Source organism: Oncorhynchus kisutch, linkage group LG2, assembly GCF_002021735.2.
Source record: "Oncorhynchus kisutch isolate 150728-3 linkage group LG2, Okis_V2, whole genome shotgun sequence".
NCBI classification, from domain to species: domain Eukaryota; kingdom Metazoa; phylum Chordata; class Actinopteri; order Salmoniformes; family Salmonidae; genus Oncorhynchus; species Oncorhynchus kisutch.
Window position 1 is genome coordinate 23,246,222 of NC_034175.2, and position 20,219 is coordinate 23,266,440.

A 20,219-nucleotide genomic window follows, 5' to 3' on the forward strand; every position below is an offset into this window, starting at 1 on the left:
ATGGTCCAGGTTACAAAGTGGCTCAGTGACTTGTGTTTGCATCTCAATGTGAAAAAAAACTGTTAGCATGTTCTTCACAAAGAGGGCAACAGATGCTACTGAGCCAGATGTCTGTGTCAGGGGAGAAGTTCCAGGTGGTATCTGATTTTAAGTACCTTGGCATCATACTTGATTCCAACCTCTCTTTTAAAAAGCATGTGAAAAAGGTAATTCAAATAACCAAATTCAACCTAGCTAATTTCCGATTTATACGAAATTGTTTGACTAGAGGTAGCAAAACTGTACTTCAAATCTATGATACTCCCCCACTTAACATACTGCTTGACTAGTTGGGCCCAAGCTTGCTGTACAACATTAAAACCTATTCAGTCTGTCTACAAACAGGCTCTCAAAGTGCTTGATAGGAAGCCCAATAGCCATCATCACTGTTACATCCTCAGAAAGCATGAGCTCCTCTGAGTTGGGAAAATCTTGTGCAATACAACGACGCATGTCTTGTATTCAAGATCCTAAATGGCCTGGCTCCCCCTCCACTCAGTATTTTTGTTAAACAGAAAGCCCAAACATATGGCAGCAGATCCACAAGGTCTGCCATGAGGTGACTGTATAGTTCACCTAAGGAAAAGCACCTTTAGTAAATCCGTTTTCTCTGTGAGAGCTTCCCATGTCTGGAATACACTGCCATCAGACACACATAACTGCACCACATATCACACTTTCACAAAATGCTTGAAGACATGGCTAAAGGTCAATCAGATTTGTGAATATGGTCTCCAGCTGTGTGTCGCCGCTTTCCATGTCTGTAGTTACAGCGGCAACACTGCTGCTTTTATGAATTTTGTCTTGCTGCTTTTTGTTCTATGTTGCTCTGTCTGTATGCTACGTCTTGCTTGTCCTGTTTGCTCTGTCTGTATGCTATGTCTTGCTTGTCTGATGTTGCTATTGTCTATATTGTAATTGTTTTTAATAACCTGCCCGGGGACTGCGGTTGAAAATTAGCCGGCTGGCTAAAACTGGCACTTTTACTGAAACGTTGATTAATGTGCACTGACCCTGTAAAAATCAAATAAACTCAAACACCTTCAGTACATCCCGTCATAGATTCTACAAGAGCCTGGAATTCTATTGGAGGGATGCGACACCATTCTTCAACAAAGATTTCTATAATTTTGTGTTTTGGTGATGGTAGTGTAGAGCACAGTCTCAGGTGCCGCGACAGAATCTCCCATAAGTGTTCAATTGGGTTGAGAACGGGTGACAGCCGGCCATGACATATGGGTTACATAGTGTTCATGTTCTTCAAACCATTCAGTGACCACTTGTGCACGGGGGCATTGTCATCCTATGGCGGGATAGCCATGGTAGCCAAAATAATGCCCAGAATAATGGCGTGCCAAATATTTCTATACACGACCTTAAGAATGATGGGATGTTAATTGCTTAATAAAAATCAGGAACCACACCTGTGTGTAAGCACCAGCTTTCGATATACTTCGTATCCTTTATATTTACTCAAGTGTTTCCATTATTTTGGCAGTTATCTGTACATTGATGAAGTACACTAGTGCCATCTACTGGTAGTATAACTGAACAGCATGAGATTGATAAATGCTCATATGAACCTATAAAAAAGAAATTTGGCATAGACATATACAAGATTGAGGCTTAGAAATTGGTCTCAAAACAATTTATTCATACAAAAATCTAACTTATATCCTTTGATAAATATGTACAAAAACTCTGCATTCCTGCAACCATAGAGATCAATCTATGCCTCCAACAACAATTAAGAGGGTATTCCCTGACCATTTCACTAGTCCATATCCATGAATTGTAATAGGAAAACCAAAGTTCACATTACTGTCCGATGGAGACCGACTGGTGATTGTATAACAGGCCACAGAACTGTCTGGTTGATGATGCGTTTCCTGTTCAAAGAGGTTTACCTTTCTCATCACTTCCTCTTAGCTTCAAACCTGTAGGTGGCAGAGGTATTGACCGTCTCTTTGCTCACCTTCACCTTCTCGTTCTTATCCTGGACAGAGAGGAGACACCATAGAGATGGTAATACTGTTGAACATTCTACGGTTTAGTGTGTCATCGTATTCTGTGGGAGGCACACACAAGCACAACGAGGATCAAAGAAACCTCCTTTATAGTTAACAAGCAGGCTGTTCTTTCTAGAAGTAGATGCACCCTTTGGGACAGTGGATAGAATCAGATGAATTAGAACAGAACCCAATTGAAAAGCCTAGAATTAAGCACAACTTGTCCACCAGAGGGGGGAAATGTACCTTTGGCTTTGCTAACATGTGACACGCCTAGAAAAAACCCATCAATACAATTATCATGGGGAAATCCATGTCTTCCCCAACCACCGTCTTAAGCATTCCGACTCATTAAGCTTCTATGGCTTGTAGTCATCCCCTACTCACGTGTAGGTCTTTGCAGGTCTGGATCTTCTGACCAATGACAAACATCTTCTTCTCCCGGTCAATCCGCTGGGACAAGATATTATACTGGTGCTTCCTGTCTGGCCAACTTCTGCAGAGAGGAAAACAAACAAAAACATCAATACATGTAACAGAGAAATACACTGTAGAGAGTTGAATAACCACACATCATCATTTATGCTAACAAAGGCCTTAAATGAAAGACTGGAATGGTCTAAAATGTGCAAACTCTACCCACCCCGGTGCCCTGGGTGAGCTAAAATGAGCTACAAATATACCCATTGCTGAGGAACAGTGTGGCTGTCAGGCTATACAGGGACAGTCCTGACTGACCTTTATACTGAGAGGCTCCACGGCGCCCTGGATGGTCTTGCTCTCCGGCGTATGGAGGGTGGGCCAGTTGTACACTCTGTCCACCAGCTCAGGGGCTGTATCCAGATGGCTGGCCAGGTCAAAGTCTGCTACTGTAGTGGAACACAAAACCAGGAGAAATCAGGGCTCTGTCAGTTTCAGATGGTCTTTAGAAAAAAAGTCTTCAGTTAAAAGATTCACCCATTTTGAACGTTCTATCATATTTGTGCATCTCTGAGCGATATTTTATCGATTCCCGGGGTCATTTCATGTTTTCATGTGTATCTGAGCTATTTGCCATTCAAGCAGGCAGAGATACAGCCGCTGGATCAGACATTTTTCCTTTAACTATTCATAATGAGTCTCAGATTGAGAGTGCTGATCTAGGATCAGTTTTGCTTTTTACATTGTAATGAATTACATTATATTACAAGGACAGGGGGACCTGATCCTAGATCGTCTCTCCTATTCTTAGACGCTTTATGAATATGGGCCCTAATTCCTTGGTGTACAAGAATGTCTGTATGTATGACAAAAGTGGGAGTTAATGGCCTTCTGTATGACATATCCAATGCAATACTACAAAATAACACTGCGCAGTGTGTATATACTTTGGTGTTTGTATTAATGTATTCCTCTACCTTTTTGCTTCGAGCCCACGTAGAAGGCGTGCCCGTTTGCCGTCAGCATCCAGGAGATGGAGTTCCGATTTCAACCTCTCAATTTTCTGAAGGCAATTCAAAACACTTAAGCCTGCACTTTCACCACTGTATACCACCATTGACAACTTCAGTGACTGAACTGAGTGAGTAGAAGAAAGCAACAGTCTGCACGTTGCACCCCACAGGATAAATTGGTGTTCAATTGCTTTTCATAGGCTCTTAAAAAGGTGCCGACTGGCATACATTCCCCTCACAATTTCACACTGTACATATTCACAGCCCATTCATTTATCTATTCATACAGCTAAAAGGAAATGAGGTCATTCAAGAACATAAGGAACCGTTTATTCCAGTTTACAGGGCACCACAGTGAGCTCTTACCTTGCCCTCAGCCACTCTCTTCATCTCCACGTATCTGATATCCTGCGTCCTCATCAACTTCCTCTGTTCCTCTGTATTCTCCTCCTCTGTTCCTTTAGCCTTATTCGACGCATGCACTCCGTCCTTTCAAAACACAAGAGGACCAGAGATGAGAGGGGATTTTATTATCAGACTGCAGAAATGGCACAACCATTAATATATCATGTTTTGGATGAAAGCAAAGCTGACATATGGACATGGTAAAACATGAAATGATCATATATAGGCTAGCTATTGTATTAGCCCGAGTGTCAGGCTGTTTGTGCCATCATGCCAACTGATTATTACGCTTGACAATGAGCAATAGAGTTGGCAAGTGCACAAAAAGATCTGGGAACCTGGCTACTCTTGTATAACCTGGTCCCAGACCTGTGCGGTCTTACTCCACTGTGTTTAGCTTGACAATGACCAGAGGAGTTGACAAGACAGCACAGACCTGGGACCAGACCAACATGATGACTTACCTTAAGCTGAGAGCTGACCATCTTGAAATAGAACTCATAAGGGTTCTTGTCCAAGGCTTTTTTTACGCAAAGCAGCAAGGGTGTTCGGTTTCTTGTGGTAGTCACTGAAAATGTCCAAACAAATGGGTATAAGATCAGCAACCAAATCAAATCTGTACATGGACCACACATAGTTAGCTGTGTAGCACATGTGACAGTTCAGCAAAGGTGAATAAGGGGTGGGTATAATTTGTGGGAACGTTCCATCAGGAATCTGTTCCAAAAACTTAGTAAATAACAAAGTTGCCAACAAGCAACACATATAAAGTAGTATAGCGGCCGAATAAGATACCGAGTAAGGAGCGGGCTATTTCATTATTTTTTTCACTCACCACGTTTATACCGAAAAATGTCTGTCCACACTCTGGTAGCCTATGGACAAACATTAAGAATAAACTACGTGGTGAGTTGATGCCTATTCGGCAGCTAGTTAGCTAGATGAATTGATCGTGCTACTTTGTACGCGTTGTTTGTTAGCAACCTTGTACTTTACGAAGTTTTTGGAACAGATTCCAGTTGGAACGTTCCACAAATTATACCCACCCGTGAATAAGTGTTAATAGAATATCCATGAATTAGATTGACTTACTCTACACGAAGTTTGTAATCCTTCTTCTTTTCAAGATGTCCCAGATGTTTTCGAAAACCAGGCTGTGGCACAAAATGAAACAGATAAATTAGTTAACGTTAGTTATTACAGTAGGCAACAGGAACCAAATGCACAATGCCGTTAGCAACATAATGCTACATGTCAACAACCACCAATCACACCAGCTGAACAAACAACAATAACATTGATTCCTGGAAAATTTTAATTTTCAAAGTAAAAAAAAAAAAAAAATCTATCAACAAAGCCAAGATGCAAATGCCACATTAGTAAAACACGCGGGTATACAGGAAGCGCTACCTCACTTCTCACTTAAGAAGATTCGTTAGTTCTTCTCTCCGCCGGCTACCATATGTTTGTTTAACCTTTATTTAACCAGGCAAGTCAGTTAAGAACACATTCTTATTTTCAATGACGGCCTGGGAACAGTGGGTTAACTGCCTGTTCAGGGGCAGAACGACAGATTTGTACCTTGTCAGCTCGGGGGTTTGAACTCACAACCTTCCGGTTACTAGACCAACACTGTAACCACTAGGCTACCCTGCCGCCCCATATGGAGCACAAATCAAACCATGATGATATCATGGTGAGCTCTCTTGATGTTATGGTGGGTGAAATTAGTGATGACGAAATATTAATATATGTTTAGAATGTCCTTATTCATATCAACAAAATACACAACATCAAACTTTTGTTGACATTATCAGATGTGGTTGTTGCAATATTCGCAATTAAACAGCAGGTGACAATGTTGCACACATTTTGACAATTACCCAGGCACTCCTGCCCTGATGTTGAAGGTACTATGTGATAGGTATTTGGGTATGGTGATGAGTCAGGCTCCTGTAAGTGTCACCTTTCTGGTGCTGAATGTCCTAACAGAGAAGATATAACGGACCCCTTGGTCCTAAGGCCTACATTCTAGAATTCAGCAGAATATGCACACTACACTGAGGGGCTTAAAATATATACAGTATTATAATGCTATTATGTGTGTACATTGTTATTAATGTCAATTTTCAGGGTGAATTTAAAAAGCCCAGTAAATCCTTAAAGTTTTATTGTGTTGAAAGTTTTACATAAAATGTTTTACTGTGGCTTTAAAATATAAACTTTGGCAATCTTTCTTCAAACAGACCAAGGCAGATGCCAATATCCTGCTACAGAGACACTAAGCACACATCACCACGTTAGCTTTATATGGACTTTTTAAGCATCCAACACTGGGATTGTCCTGTCTGGTCTGTTCTGTCTCATGCTGCACAATGCCAGGCTTGGAACAAGGAAGAGATCCATAACAAACCCAGATCACTGCACTAGTCAGTTTATATGTCTTGGCCGCAGTTTTGATGCTCCAAATTACTTTGGTCACTGTAATGAAGGCCTGCCTTTGCCAAAGAAGTTGTTTAACACTAACATATAATATGTTTGTGTTTTTCCAACATGAGTTCTTTATGTTTCCTGCTGGCGACCAGACCCCCATTATGGTTCATATCCAAGTCAATGGTTTCAAATAACCTCAGTGATAAACATCAGTGACAAATGCCTTTGTTGATGGACACCTGAGTGGATCTGTCTCCTCTCATTTTTACTCTCACATTCCTCTGTTTATGATGTGGGAAACATGGGAAAATAGGTAATATACAGTACCAGTCAAAAGTTTGGCCACACCTACTCATTCAAGCGTTTTTCTTTATTTTTACTATTCCTACATTGTGGAATAATAGTACTGACATCTTTGCACACTCTTGGCATTCTCTCAACCAATCATGAGGAATGCTTTTCCAACACTCTTGAAGGAGATCCCACATATGATGAGCACTTGTTGGCTGCCTTTCCTTCACTCTGTGGTCCAACTCATCCCAAACAATCTCAATTGGGTTGAGGTCGGGTGATTGTGTAGGCCAGGTAATCTGATGCAGCACCATCATTCTCCTTCTTGGTCAGGTAGTCCTTACACATCCTGGAGGTGTGTTGGGTCATTGTCCTGTTGAAAAACAAATGATAATCCCACTAAACTAAACCAGATGGGATGGCATATCGCTGCAGAATGCTGTGGTAGCCATGCTGGTTAAGTGTGCCTTGAATTCTAAATAAATCACTGACAGTGTCACCAGCAAAGCACCCCCCACACCATTGCACCTCCTCCTCCATGCATCACGGTGGGAACCACACATGCGGAGGTCATCCATTCACCTACTCTGCGTCTCACAAAGACACAGCGGTTGGAACCAAAAATCTCAAATTTGAACTCATCAGACCAAAGGACAGATTTCCACCAGTCTAATGTCGATTGCTCGTGTCTCTTGGCTCAAACAAGTCTCTTCTTGATAGTTGTATTTTAGTAATGAATTATTTGCAGAAATTCAACCATTAAGGCCTGATTTACACAGTCTCCTCTGAACAGTTGATTTTGAGATGTGTCTGTTACTTGAACTCTGTGAAGCATTTATTTGGGCTGCAATCTGAGGTGCATTTAACTCTAATGAACTTATCTTCTGCAGCAGAGGTAACTCTGGGTCTTCCTTTCCTGTGGTGGTCCTTTTCCGGATTGACTGACTTTCATGTCTTAAAGTAATGATCGACTGTCATTTTTCTTTGCTTATTTGAGCTGTTCCTGCTGTAATATGGACTTGGTCTTTTACCAAATAGGGATATCTTCTGTATATTACCCCTACCTTGTCACAACACCAGTGATTGGCTCAAAAGAAATTCCACAAATTAACGTTTAAGGCACACCTGTTAATTAAAATGCATTCCAGGTGACTACCTCATGAAGCCGGTTGAGAGAATGCCAAGAGTGTGCAAAGCTGTCATCAAGACAAAGGGTGACTACTTGAAGAATCTCAAACATAAAATATATTTTGATTTGTTTAACACTTATTTGGTTACTACATGACTCCATATGTGTTATTTGATTGTTTTGATGTCTTCACTATTATTCTTCAATGTAGAAAATAGTACAAATAAAGAAAAACCCTTGAATGAGTAGGTTTGTCCAAACTTTTGACTACTTTATGTCAAAACATGTGGGGCCACAGTGCATGAACCAGAATCATGTCGGAAATTACACACTCCCCATCTCTCTAGCACAAAAATAGTTATTTTTCATACATTCCATATACTGTCACGTGCAACGAAAGCATGCTCTTCTCCTCAGTGACATGGTTTCATGACCACAGCATTCCATGGAGAGGATAAGGGGGTCACAACACCTCCTTGGGGAACACCGCTCTCTCTCGCTCCACTTCCTGATACAGTAATCCAAGGAGAGACCAGGCAAAGCCACAGTTTCCCCAGGTCCCTAATCCCTAATCTCACGTAAACTCTCGCTTTGGGAATGTTGTGGAAAAAGCTCAAGAAGGAAGAGGGATATTGCACTATTCCACAAACCATTTTTTTTCTGGGTTGCACTCTCTGTGCTCTATCCCCAATGACCACAGAAAATGTGTTTAATATGTGTAAGATTTGCCCAGGGAGCAGAATATTCTGCGGGTGATGAAGAAACCTCTGAATTGGTTCAGTGTTTCCACATTATGTCACCCACTTGTTTTTCATTTTCATCTCTAATGACCCTACTGTTAGGGGCCCGCCTCGGGGCCGCTGTGATATACTAGCCCACTAACATGAGTCTAATTACCAAAACACAGACAGCACTTCAGGATTTACGGGTTAAATAATGTCTGCGTAGATTCTGACTAATCAGCACTTATTGTAAGGGGTAAATAGTAGAATGAAGATTGTGAGTCATAACAAGTCGATCCTAGAGTGGGAGGATAAGAGCATTCGCCAAGGGTCAGGGATTTTGGAATACACTTATGGTGGCAGATCTATGTCCTGTTTGGTTTTTAATATGACCCTGTAAACATAACAGCAGTGACATAAGCATGCTAGACAGTGGCTGAGTTCAGGACTCTGGTCCTGTTTCCGCTGACCCTGACCATTGCAGGAACTTTTTTACAGCAGGCCGACCCCGTCAGTTAGGTCATTGAAAGGAGTTCCTTAGTGTGGTTCCAGATCTGTTTGTGCTGTCTTGCGGGCTCCTATGGTCATTGGCGTGACAATGGCCATAGAATTTGGCAAACAACCCAAACAGATCTGGGACCAGGTTAGGAGTTTAACATTTTTGTCCCCCAACCAAGACCACAGTATTTTCCCAGTGCAATTACATTAAGTTTCTACGAGGAGACCCAGCCTCTAAGACATAATACTGCGAGACGTAGCATTCTTCCTGTCTTTTCTGCCCTTCTCCCCCTCTGTTCCTCGAGAGCCAGCAACAGAGAGTGCACCCCTGGACGTGATTCCCTCTCCGACCGCAAAATTCCTATAAAACGTAAATCGTCTACAATTAACTGTTAAGTCTGCTGCTGAATTGCTCTGCTTGAGGTTGTGGTCTATGTTAGTGGATTACCTGTTTTATTATGGAGCCTCAGAGTGAGGTAGAGTGGGTGGTGGATGTTGTAAGTCTCCAAAATATGTCTGCAATCCTGAGGTTAAGACAGTTCATCTCAGGCTTGCTGTGAGCTCTAGGCCTGGGGTTCACTTATTGTCTTCTAGGTATGCATAGCCCTACATTTAATTTTTGGACAAGCAACCAATTGGATATTGCGTTTGGACAAGCAACCACCACTTCTTAGACGTGGTCAAATACATGTGGTCTTAGACGTGGTGTATAGATAGCTACTCTAGCCTATGGTGACCCATTATGGCTAACTCGCTTGGCAGATGCGACAACACCCTTCAGAAATGAACATTTTATTTTTCGTGACGTTTTATTTGGCACATTACATGACAGTCACCTGGCTAAACTCATAACAGGTCATACCAGGTCGGCATTTCGAACCGCATCCAAATCTGATTCTAAATTGAATCTAAGACTCTAAATCTACATCAAAGGTCAAAATGTGTCCTGACAGTACTGGACTCTGGTGGAAAATTGGCACTCGTGTTATTTTTGCTGTGACGGTTCTCAACCCGACACCCCCCACACACACAAACACGACAGGCTGGGTGCAGAGCGGGGTCAGCCGCAAAGCAACATCCCTGGAGCAGTTTGGGGGATAATACCTTGCTCAAGGGCACAATGGCGGTACAATTGGTGGTACCTGAGATAAATGCCAGACTCCGATTACCAACTTACTCCATATTTTCCCCATCAGCACTGGCAACCCCCCCCCCCCTCCCCGCCATCAGGAAATGTATCATACTTATATCTCTAGTCATAGGGCTTCAATTAACCTCTGTGCTTGTTTTCCAAAATTGAGACAGAGAGTTGTTCTCTGTTGGGGTATAATATGGATCTCAACATCTCTAGGAAGAAGATCACTTTTTCCCTGTGTGAATAGAGCGGCTTCTATTCTCTAATTTGTTGTGCAGGACTGATGTGTTAAATAAGATTTTATAATTAGGGGAATGAGGTGTTGAGAGGTCCTGACAGTATCAGGCACCACACTCTTCCAATTGTCTTGCCTTTGAACCGTGGAGACTGAGGAGTCTCACATGTCGTAGGAAACGTGAAGAATCCTTGTTTGTCAACCCTCATCCCTTTAAGAAATGAGACACAATAGTTCTCTCCATAACGTTTTGCAACCCATGACGCAGGTTGCAAAATATGAATAGGATTTCTGATATGGTTTACATCACATGCGTGTCTTCTTTACCACATTAAATATATTACACTGAATCTAACAGTAACATAATCAAATCTAATCTAATCTAATCAAATCAAATCAAATTGTATTAGTCACATGCGCTGAATACAACAGGTGTAGACTTTACAGTGAAATGCTTACGAGCCCCTAACCGACAGCAGTTCCAAAACATATGGATAAGAATAAGAGATAACAGTAACAAGTAATTAAAGAGGAGCAGTAAAAAATAACAACATATACAGGGGGGTGCCGGTACAGAGTCAATGTGCAGGGCACCGGTTAGTTGAGGTAGTATGTACGTGTAGCTAGTGTTAATTAAAGTGACTATGCATAGATTACAACAGTGAGTGGCAGTGGTGTGGAGAGGGGAGGAAGGGGGGGCAATGTGAATAGTCTGGGTTGACATTTGACTAGATGTTCGGAAGTCTTATGGGTTGGGAGGTAGAAGCTGTTTAGAAGCCCCTTGGACCTAGACTTGGCGCTCCGGTACCGCTTGCCATGTGGTAGCAGAGAGAACAGTCTATGACTAGGGTGGCTGGGTTCTTTGACAATTTTCATTGCCTTTCTCTGACACCACCTGGTATAGAGGTCCTGGATGGCAGGAAGCCTGGCCCAAGTGATGTACTGGGCCATTCACACTACCCTCTGTAGTGCCTTGCGGTCGGAGGCCTGAGCAGTTGCCATACCAGGCAGTGATGCAACCAGTATCATGCTCGATGGTGCAGCTGTTGAACCTTTTGCGGATCTGAGGACCCATGCCAAATCTTTTCAGTCACCTGAGCGGGAATATGTTTTGTCGTTCCCGCTTCGCAACTGTCATGGTGTGCTTGGACCATGTTAGTTGGTTGGTGATGTGGACACCAAGGAACTTGAAGCTCTCAACCTGCTCCACTGCAGCCCCGTCGATGAGAATGGGGACATGCTCAGTCCTCTTTTTCCTGTAGTCCACAATCATACACACTCTTGCTTCAATGTCAAGACCAAATCCACCCAGTTACTTTTCCCAACTAACAATCTTGTTCTCCATTTATGTACTTTGATGATTGCGAGGCAGCACTCAACCCTTTCTTTTAAAAGTTGCTTTTAAGAATAATCAAAGCAGTGCTCCAAACTATTTCCTTATTCCTTTTTTTATTATTATTTGAAAACATAGATTTATTTTATCACGTCCATCTTTTTCTTGTCCTCAGTGAACTGGTACTGTTGGCACCCAGTTGGCACTCATGCCTAGTTATGTAAAGGGGGTTTGGGCTGAGTGCAGAACCACATGAAATGGTGATCTGCTAGCACTAGCCTAGGCACTTGTCTCCGTGTAGTCTAAATAAAATGTGACGATCAAAACACGCCTGTTCAGACCAGAACAATACCATGGCGTAGGGGGATGCATGTGTCAACATCATGTTCTATAACACTTGGATTAACCTCTCCACTGTTCTAGGGAGTGTATAGAAAAAGCTTCTAGACGTGCTGATCTTAGGATCAGGTACCTTCATGTCCTTATAATCGTATTCATTATTATCTAAAAGGCCAAACTGATCCTAGAGCAGCACTTCTACTCAGGTGAGTATTTAAGGTGAGTATTTCATTTCTAACCCAAGGACATAATGTACAGCTGTTGACATTTATATCGAGAACGCTCCCTCTTGTTGACTCATATCGTCAAGATGAGACAAATGAGAAAAGAGGAGAACAGAAGACGAAGCGAAACAGGAAGTGAGATAATTACCCATATTGTGGCAAAGTGCGCCAGATAGATCATGCCTGAGTTAAGAGAAAGAACAGCTGTGCAGTTTTGGGAAAATAAGAGAAAGTACTGATACTGGTCACAAAAATACATCCACACATATAGGTTTCAGTTTAACACGTGTAAAATCTATCAATAAATTTACAACAACAGAAAACGTAATGAAAGAATGACCAAAGGATATGAAAGCAATACCAATCCCAGAGGGCCTATTATGCACTTGTTGACAACATTGGATGAACTCTACGCTATGGCAATTCAAGTCCATAACACCAACACAATACAGCAGTAGGCTTATTGTCCATATTGTTGTGCAAGTTTGATTGTCAGTGTTGTGCATAACCCAGGCCTACCTGTTGTCTGTTATCCCCACCTATCTGTCATGTATGTCTAGCAAAATAATGATATCAGCTCAAGCCTAGATTTCAATCAAATCACCATTTACATGAAGTTTTTTTTGGGAGAACTTGCATCTGTGTAAGGTGTGAATATATTTTGTTATCAGCAAAAACAACTTTATCACTGTCAATCAACTCCTTTGCTCAATAGTTGCCTAAAATACATATGTATGCAAATGTAGGCAAATCCATCAACACTACATGTCTATTCATGTAGTGTCAGGTGACATTAGAGCAAACAGTCTGGAGTTCAAATTTGATGTAAACTAGGCCTATGCTGGGGGAGTAGGCCCCACTGAAGAAGGGCTACTATAATATGGCCTACATAATGGATGGGCAACCTGGATGCGGGTGGGGGCCACAAAACATCTACATTTATCAGGAGGGGCAGCAGCGGCTCTGTGTACCCACATTTAATATATCTGAGTGAGAGTGACAAAGCAGATCAATGGAGGTCCCGGTCAGCAATTCAACCGTTATTAATACACGTTTGGATAGCTGTCTAGACTATGGGCTACTTGAGTGACTGTCAGTGACTGACATAACAATAGAAAAAGGAATTGCACCTTGTTTATTCTACTATTCTTACTCTCCCCGATTTATTTTGGGGGTCCGCCATTTCCCATCCCTGGCCCACAGTACATGACCAAAACGCAGCACAGTCCGAAGGTTCGAAGTCAGAAGGAGGAGATTTTTCTCCAATATCGGGGCGGGGTCTTGTGACTCAACACTAACTTCCTCATAGACAGTAGAGCCGGTGAACTCTGTCACTCTTCAGCATTGTACAGTTAGAGGTCTGAGTAGGCTGTAGTGGAAAAGGAACGGGAAAAGTTGTACAGTATAATAATCTGCCCACTGGAGTAGCGACCGGTATACCGGCTGCAATTCTCATCATTTGAATGTCTGGTGACACAGCGCGAGAGGTGGGCTTCGATTGTCAAGTCGCAAAGGTGCATTCAACAGCAGATATAACGTCGGGTAAGCGCAATCACCCATTCTACCTTCAAGAATGAATTGCAAACTTTTCGCCATCCTATCGCCACTATTCTTGGGTAGACCTACGTAAAATCTAGAGTAGGCCTACACACGTTTCTTATTCTTTGGTTTTCATCAATGAATCCATGTGCATTCTTTCTTTTTAATCATTCGTTTGTGCTATTTTGAATCCCATTCATTACGCATTTTAGCCGGGCGTCAGTAATGTAGGCCTAATGTGCATTTATTGAAGTAAATACTTTTTAATTTTAATTTTTCAGTTTTGAACTTTTAATTTGCAAGGTGAGGCTAATGAAAATAAATTCAGCAGTGCTCCGGGCATATGAATGAATGAATGAATGAATGATAGATACAGTAATGCGTATAATCCATGTCAGGACAGGAAGAAAGGATCATCAGACAATTTAGAAATAGCCTACTTTGTAGCAGTTTTGTTCATATTATACTACTGGCATTAAGTAACCTGAGAACAACTGGAAATTGAGACTAGACTATACTTAAATGTTAGCTTTCTGCTGGGCAATGCAACAAAGGGAGTTATAAAGTAATGCCATAACAGCATGTACGCTTTTGTTTTCACGTGTCAAGCATAAGAGCCTCATAGAATGGGATCTTTTGACTAATGATCTGTCAATTTCAATATGAAATTTCTACTTTTCACATTTCTAAAGCAACAACCGGTCAATAGCTCCCACCTAAACGACTACAAGCATCTCCTTTTATAAGTATAGTAGGAAATGTGACCTAGTAGTGCATGTGGTGCACTATGTAGGGAATAGGGTGCCATTTGAGACGGAGCCATGGAATACTTATCACCACTATTCCCTCTGTTTTCACTGGCTTTCGTGCTACCTGTTGAACCTTGAGGCTGTCATCAAGACTAGCATGCCTGGGGCATCCTAGCACTGATACAGGTAGGTAGCTGAGTAGTTCCCTCCTCATTGACTCGGTGGTCAGCTGAGCAGTTCTCAGTGGCACGAGGAAATGGGATTTGGCCATGTGTTTGGGATGGGTATGTCGCTGTGTTTTGAGTTATGTTCATTTTCATAGTTGCATAGTACTGTAAATGCTAGCCATATTTAGGGTTGAACTTTCCCCAAATTCCCTGGTTTTTCCTGAAATCCTGGTTAGAAAACATCTGGAATCAGTATGGAATAAGCAGGAAAACCTGGGAATTTTGCATCCCTAGTCATGTTGCTGTCTCATCTGTTGCCGTTTCACACATGTTACATTGGGCGAGAAAGGGAAGATAAATCATACCCATAAAATAGCTGTGTTACCACGCTTACTGTGGGTTCCAGACCGACTAGGTAAGGCGCCTGCCTGTGCAGTTGGTTCTCCCTTCCATGCTTCCTGCCTCCTGCCCCACCTGGGACATCTTTAGAGATCCCTGTTTTTCTACACTCAAAAGACTACAATAGCCACAAGGCTGTTGACAACCAAAGCAACCATTATTGCAGTTGTTTAGCAGTTAACACACTTCTTGTAGTTTGTTTCAAGTAATAATTTTATTTTCAATTTCTACTTCAAGTGGAGCACACTGTTAATAACATATAAAATAATGTCATTCAAATAAGTTGACTCACAAACATAAGTATACCTGGATGCGTATGTATCAACTTTAAAATAGGGTGTGCTTTGTTTGGGCTAATGGCTAGGTTCCAAGATGGTGTAGCAGTCGGACGTCTGTTTTGTCTTGTCCCGTGTATATATCGTTTTCTTCGTATGTATTTTTATTCTCAATATCCATCTACGGATTGAAAGAGGTTGGTGACTCTAATTCCATCGGCGGCATCATTTAGGTTGGCCCCTAGGTATACTTAGGGACCAACCTAAGTTTGGCTATGAACCGAGCGTGAACCAGCAAAGTTCCCCCATTGGTTGTTGCGTCACCTCGCCTTAGCTGAGGAACGCACCCTTAACCTCTCTCACTAAAGTGTCAGAGGTCTGACAAACTACAGTGTTCTTTAAAGGAGCTCCTCTTCTGGGTGTGATGGTACAGTATAACAGATGCCCAATCTAATTTATAAATCTGCACCATTCCAATTACACTATATATACAAAAGTATGTGGACACCACTTCAAATGAGTGGATTTGGCTATTTCAGCCACACCCATTGCTGACAGGTGTATAAAATCAAGCACACAGCCATGCAATCTCCATAGACAAACATTGGCAGTAGAATGGCCTTACTGTAGAGCTCATTGACTTTCAATGTGGCGCTGTCATAGAATGCCCCCTTTCCAACAAGTCAGTTGGTCAAATTTCTGCCCTGCTAGTGCAGCCCCGGTCAACTGTAAGTGCTGTTATTGTGAAGTGGAAACGTCTAGGTGCAACAACGGCTCTTCTGCGATGTGGTAAGCCATACAAGCTCACAGAACGGGACCACCGAGTGCTGAAGCGCTTAATGCATAAGAATCTCCTGTCCTCAGTTGTAACACTCACTACAGAGTTCCACACTGCCTCTGGGAGCAAAGCCAGCACAATAACTGTTCGTCGGGAGCTTCATGAAATGGGTTTCCATGGTCGAGCAGCCTCACACTAGCCTAAGATCACCATGCGCAATGCCAAGCGTCAGCTGGAGTGGTGTAAAGCTCGCCGCCATTGGACTCAGGAGCTGTGTAAACGCGTTCTCTGGAGTGATGAATCACACTTCACCATCTACCAGAAGTACGCTACCTGTCCCAATGCAGATGTTTACTGTAAAGTTAAGTGGGAGAGGAGTAATGGTCTGCGGCTGTTTTTCATGGTTCGGGCTTGGCTGCTTAGTTCCAATGAAGGGAAATCTTAAGGCTACAGTATACAACGGCATTCTAGATGATTCTGTACTTCCAACTATGTGGCAACAGTTTGGGGAAGGCCCTTTCCGGTTTCAGCATGACAATGCCTCCGTTCACAAAGCGAGGTCCATACAGAAATGGTTTGTTGAGATTGGTGTGGAAAAACTTGACTGGCCTGCACAGAGCCCTGACCTATACCCATCAAACACCTTTGGGATGAATTGGAATGCTGATTGCGAGCCAGGCCTCATCGCCCAACATCAATGCCCAACCTCACTAATGATCTTAAGGTTGAATGGAAGCAAGTCCCCCCCCAGCAATGTTCCAAATGCTAGTGGAAAGCCTTCCCAGAAGAGTGGAGGTTGTAATAGCAGCAAAAGGGGGGCCAGCTCCATATTAATGCCCATGGTTTTGGAATGAGATGTTTGAATAGCATGTGTCCACATACCTTTTGGTATTGTAGTGTATGTCTTCATAAATGATTTTAAATACGACAATAAGCTTGATTCATAAACAAGGATGGAAGTAAGTGTCTTACCACTAAATCTTACGCAAAAACCTTAGATTTAATAGATCAAATACAAAGCTTGTTTCATAAACATGGATAGAAATAATAGTACTCATTGATCTATATTAAATTACATTTGATTTATGAAATTAGATTGGATGGGAATTGGATTACTTTCGACATTGATGCTCTTCGTTTTTCCGTAGCATCACATTGTCACTTATGAAAGTCAGAAGGTCAAAGATCATACCCCCAAAGGCATGCTTACCTCTCAACGTTACCAATATGGGGATATGATCTTTGACCCCCCTCTAGGGCCTTATTAATTCAGTGCTGCGGAGAACACGGACGGAATCACAGAATCAAGACATTAAAACGCAACTCAACAATATTAAAGCATTTATTGAACATAGGATATCAACTAAGTGTATTGAATGGACGTATTAGAAAATGCGTTAATATGCCAAAGATTATCATAAGACCTGAACAAAATGCATCAGTAATTAATATTCTCCCGTGAACTTTCTGAAGCGGCAACGGCACAGGAATCCCCTTATCTGAATTTGCGCATTTGTCTACCACTTTGTGTAGCCATTAGCCATGATGCTAATGTAAGACAACCTCTTCTGGTAGATGGAAAGGTTCCCAAAAACCTTCTCAATTAAATGTTAACTACAAAGTAGCCTATGCCTACCTGGCAGAATGATGATTGTTTGTATCAATCCAGTGGCCATTTTGTTTTGCGAAATCCACAACCGCATCATGAGCGTTACAGTAACATCACTAACCAAATGGTCTCAGGATGGTGCACAGTTAAATTAAAGGGTAACTACACCCACAGTGTCTTTAGATTTTTCCAGACCTCAAAACTGGTCTCCTGATGTGGTTTAAGCATGGGTGTGGACTTAGAACAACCAAACCTGAAAAAGCAGGGAAAAACAGAAACATGGGGGGGGGGGGGCGGGGGGGCACCTAAGAATTTGTGGTGGAAAACTAACAGAATCAGGCATAAGATTTGACTGATTTGTAACTCCAAAATAACACTACATGATTTACCATTCATTTCTCTTGGGCACCAAAACCAAAACAAACTGCAAATGCATCCAACAAGTTTGTAGTCACAAGCTTGATGTAATCATTGCATGCTAGGAAAATGGGACCAAAAACAAAACCTTTGACTACTTTATTTATAAGAATCTTTAGTAATGATTGCAAGTTCGTCTCTTTTTACTGACTCAGATCTTTTCGACTCCTTCAGTCAAAAGAACATATTTTGACTCATTTTTGTTAAGGTGATTGGCACCATTATCGTTCGCGAACTGCAGCACCCCAACGATTCGTTCTCGAGTTCGAATTTGTTGCGCAAAGGCTGTGTGTATGTTTTGGTTCTGCAAATCTGTGTCCATCATAACATTCCATAATAAATTAATTGCATACATTTTTCCACCATGTGATCAATTATCAGTTCTATAAATGTATTACTTTCTTTGTGTGTATTTCACCCCCCTTTTCTCCCCTATTTTGTCATATCCAATTACGATCTCGTCTCATCACTGCAGCTCCCCAACAGGCTCGGGAGAGGCAAAGGTCGAGTCATGCGTCCTCCGTAACATGACCTGCCAAACCGCACTTCTTAACATGCGCCCGCTTAACCCGGAAGCCAGCTGCACCAATGTGTCGGAGGAAACACCGTTCAACTGATGACCGAAGTCAGCCTGCAGGCGCCCAGCCCGCCACAAGGAGTTGCTAGAGCGCGATGAGCCAAGTAAAGTCCCCCCCCCCCCCTCCCCTAACCCAGACGACGCTGGGTCAATTGTGCGCCACCCCATGGGACTCTCGGTCACGACAGCCTGGGATCGAACCCGGTCTGTCGCGACACTCAGGAGGCCCATGTATTTTCTTCTTTATGCGACAATCTTTTTCCCTGCGCACATATATGACAGACAGCTGTTGGTCGGAGCACGGCCACTGAGTCGAAGGAGTGCGTATTAAGTCATTCAAAAATAAGGAATTGTTTGCGAACTGCACATCACTAATCAATGTCAGTGTCAATCATTTTGATTTAAAAAAGGATTACTTGTTAAACAAAATCTCTTTCTTTGAGCTATTTTATCCGTGTAAAATAAACCATTTTTTTGCATACAATATAGCTCATTATTTGAATGATTTATTTTAGAAATATATTGCTCATCTTTATCAAGGGTGTCAATCATTTCTGACCCTATATGGACAGTGGTAGTTCAGCTCAAAGCCATGTACCGCTGTCAACTTTGAAATAAAACCGCTCTTCCTCTCACTTGTACACCACAACTGGGGTGGCAGGTAGCCTAGTGGTTAGAGTGTTGGGCCAGTAACCGAAAGGTTGCTGGATCGAATCCCTGAGGTAAACATCTGTCGTTCTGCCCCTGAACAAGGCAGTTAATCCACTGTTCCCCGGTAGGCCGTGATTATAAATAAGAATTTGTTCTTGACTGACATGTCTAGTTAAATAAAGGTTGAGTAAAAAATAAACTCAACTTCCTCCTATGAAGAGCTGTGTGATCTGTAGTGTCCTGCTGTGCCAACAAGGCCAGTCTGTTGGTTTTACAGTCACTTTTTATTTTCAGAGGGCAATAAAAGCCAACATCCTTTATGCAATATGTAGTGTCTGGCATTCCTGCCTTGACCCAGCTTATGGAGTATATCATGTGTTTTGCCTCTCTCGCTCTTCTTTTCTCTCTATGGCATTTTAAGCGACCACGGTCACATTCTTTGGAGGTCTCTGTGTTTTGCTGAAGGTTAGTAGTGCTTTGTTTTGGAGTGGTGTCATGTTTAAACTTCAGTGGGACCATAATGACTTGTAATCAAATGTATTGGTCACATACACATATTTTGCAGACGTTATTGCGGGTGTAGTGAATTGCTAGTGGATGGGTTTGGGGGCTGACTGTTTCTAGCCCATAGTACAATGATGACGGACAACCCACAGTCAAGTGCTTGCAGGTCGCTAAAGACTACAATGTTGAATTGTTTCTCCAACTCTGTTGAGGAAGGTTCCAGTCGTTGTTACTTTTTGCGGTCTGCTTGCTGTCTATTTGCTGACTCTCAAACACTCTAAGGGGAATTGTTATTGTGGTCTGTGAGATATTGGTTAAGCTACCGAGGC

General features: G+C 42.2%; 1 protein-coding gene and 1 pseudogene across 1 annotated transcript in view; one reads left to right on the forward strand and one right to left on the reverse strand.

Moving 5' to 3' along the window:
- Window positions 1-1,682: 1,682 nt before the first annotated feature.
- On the reverse strand, window positions 1,683-5,070 carry LOC109903852 (probable U3 small nucleolar RNA-associated protein 11; annotated as a pseudogene).
- An 8,425-nt stretch (window positions 5,071-13,495) lies between these two features.
- Window positions 13,496-20,219, forward strand: part of LOC109909908 (four and a half LIM domains protein 3-like) — a 44,540-nt gene continuing 37,816 nt past the window's right edge. Inside the window, exon 1 of the mRNA XM_020508995.2 lies at window positions 13,496-13,767. Within this exon, the coding sequence (XP_020364584.1) occupies window positions 13,689-13,767 (79 nt within the window). The 5' untranslated portion in view covers window positions 13,496-13,688. The remainder of the gene's footprint in view (window positions 13,768-20,219) is intronic.